The 1,236-nt window shown below is 35.8% G+C and overlaps 1 protein-coding gene across 1 annotated transcript in view; it reads left to right on the forward strand.

Moving 5' to 3' along the window:
• Window positions 1-925: 925 nt before the first annotated feature.
• Window positions 926-1,236, forward strand: part of RNF212B (ring finger protein 212B) — a 36,134-nt gene continuing 35,823 nt past the window's right edge. The window contains 1 exon segment of the mRNA XM_023508157.1: window positions 926-932. Within this exon segment, the coding sequence (XP_023363925.1) occupies window positions 926-932 (7 nt within the window).

The following is a 1,236-nucleotide window of genomic DNA, read 5'->3' on the forward strand; positions in this document are numbered from 1 at the left end:
TGTTTTGAAGTCTGTGGCAGGGAAAGTCAAAGAGACCAGACTAATTAGGGAAAAGTGATAGAATAAAAATAATGGATAACAAAGTTGGCTGCTATCAAGAGCCATTTCTAAAGGGAAATGGTCTAGCCTGTGAAATCAGTTTGATTAGAAATGATGGTGATGATACCTTGCAGTATAAAAAGCATTTTCAGATGTACCAATATTATGTAAGCCTCATCACAATCCTGGTAGTAATTATTAGTAGAACCATGTTATAAATGAGAAAAACTGACTCAGTGAAGATAAGTGATTTGATCAAGTCTTATAGCTATTAAGTCATAAAAAGCTACTTGAATTTAAGTTTTTTTTTTAAATGCTGAAATTAATACATGATATATAAATGCCCAGAAGAGAGACTTGGGGGTAGGGTGCTTCAATTAGGAAAGACTTCATAGAATAGGTGCTGCTTCAACAGGGTGTTGAATAATAGACTGGAGTTTGCCAAGTGGATAAGGCAGGGAAGATTATTCTGGCTTAAGAGAGCAGTATGTATAAAGACATATTACTATCAAAAAGCCATAGTGCAAGGGACTATTCATAGTTGGGACTGGTATAGTATAAAAAGTAAAGTAAGAAATAGTGAGATATGAGGCTAGTGAGGTAGGTGGTGAGCAGCCTAAAGAACTTGAATTTTATCTTCAGGTGATGGAAAGCTGTGGAAGTTTGTTTTTTTCTGAAATAGAAGAATGACATGCACTTGCTAGCTCAGTCTGGCAACAGTATAGACTGGGAACTGTCCACAAGAACAGTCAGGTTAAGTAGGCTCTGGAGGTTTTTTCTCTGTACTAATGAATCCGTGACCCTTATAAGTTACCTGCTAATGTAACAAAGCTGTTTACTATGGTAACAGCAGCTCACTTTGGAGTGGTTTTTCTCTGTGAAGCATATGCCAGGTGATATTTTCTCCTGACATGGCATTTATCTTAATAACCAGCAGCACTACTAAAATTTCACTATGCAAAGAAAGATTAGAAATTTTAATTTTTGCTTCCTTCAGATTGGCTTAATTGGAGAATAAGAGTAGGAGAGCTTCAAAGCAAGATCTAAGAATATTAGCAAAATGACAAGAGGGCAAGAATAACTGGAGATTTTCTTAGCGTACTAATGTGTATCTGCTGTCAGGTAGGTAGAATGAAAAAGACTAACTTAAAGTTAAGATCATTGGTATTCTTGTTCTTTTCCCAGTACTGTTATAAA

Source organism: Otolemur garnettii, unplaced genomic scaffold (genome assembly GCF_000181295.1).
Source record: "Otolemur garnettii isolate 467f Iridium unplaced genomic scaffold, OtoGar3 scaffold00225, whole genome shotgun sequence".
In the NCBI taxonomy this organism is placed as follows: Eukaryota; Metazoa; Chordata; class Mammalia; order Primates; family Galagidae; genus Otolemur; species Otolemur garnettii.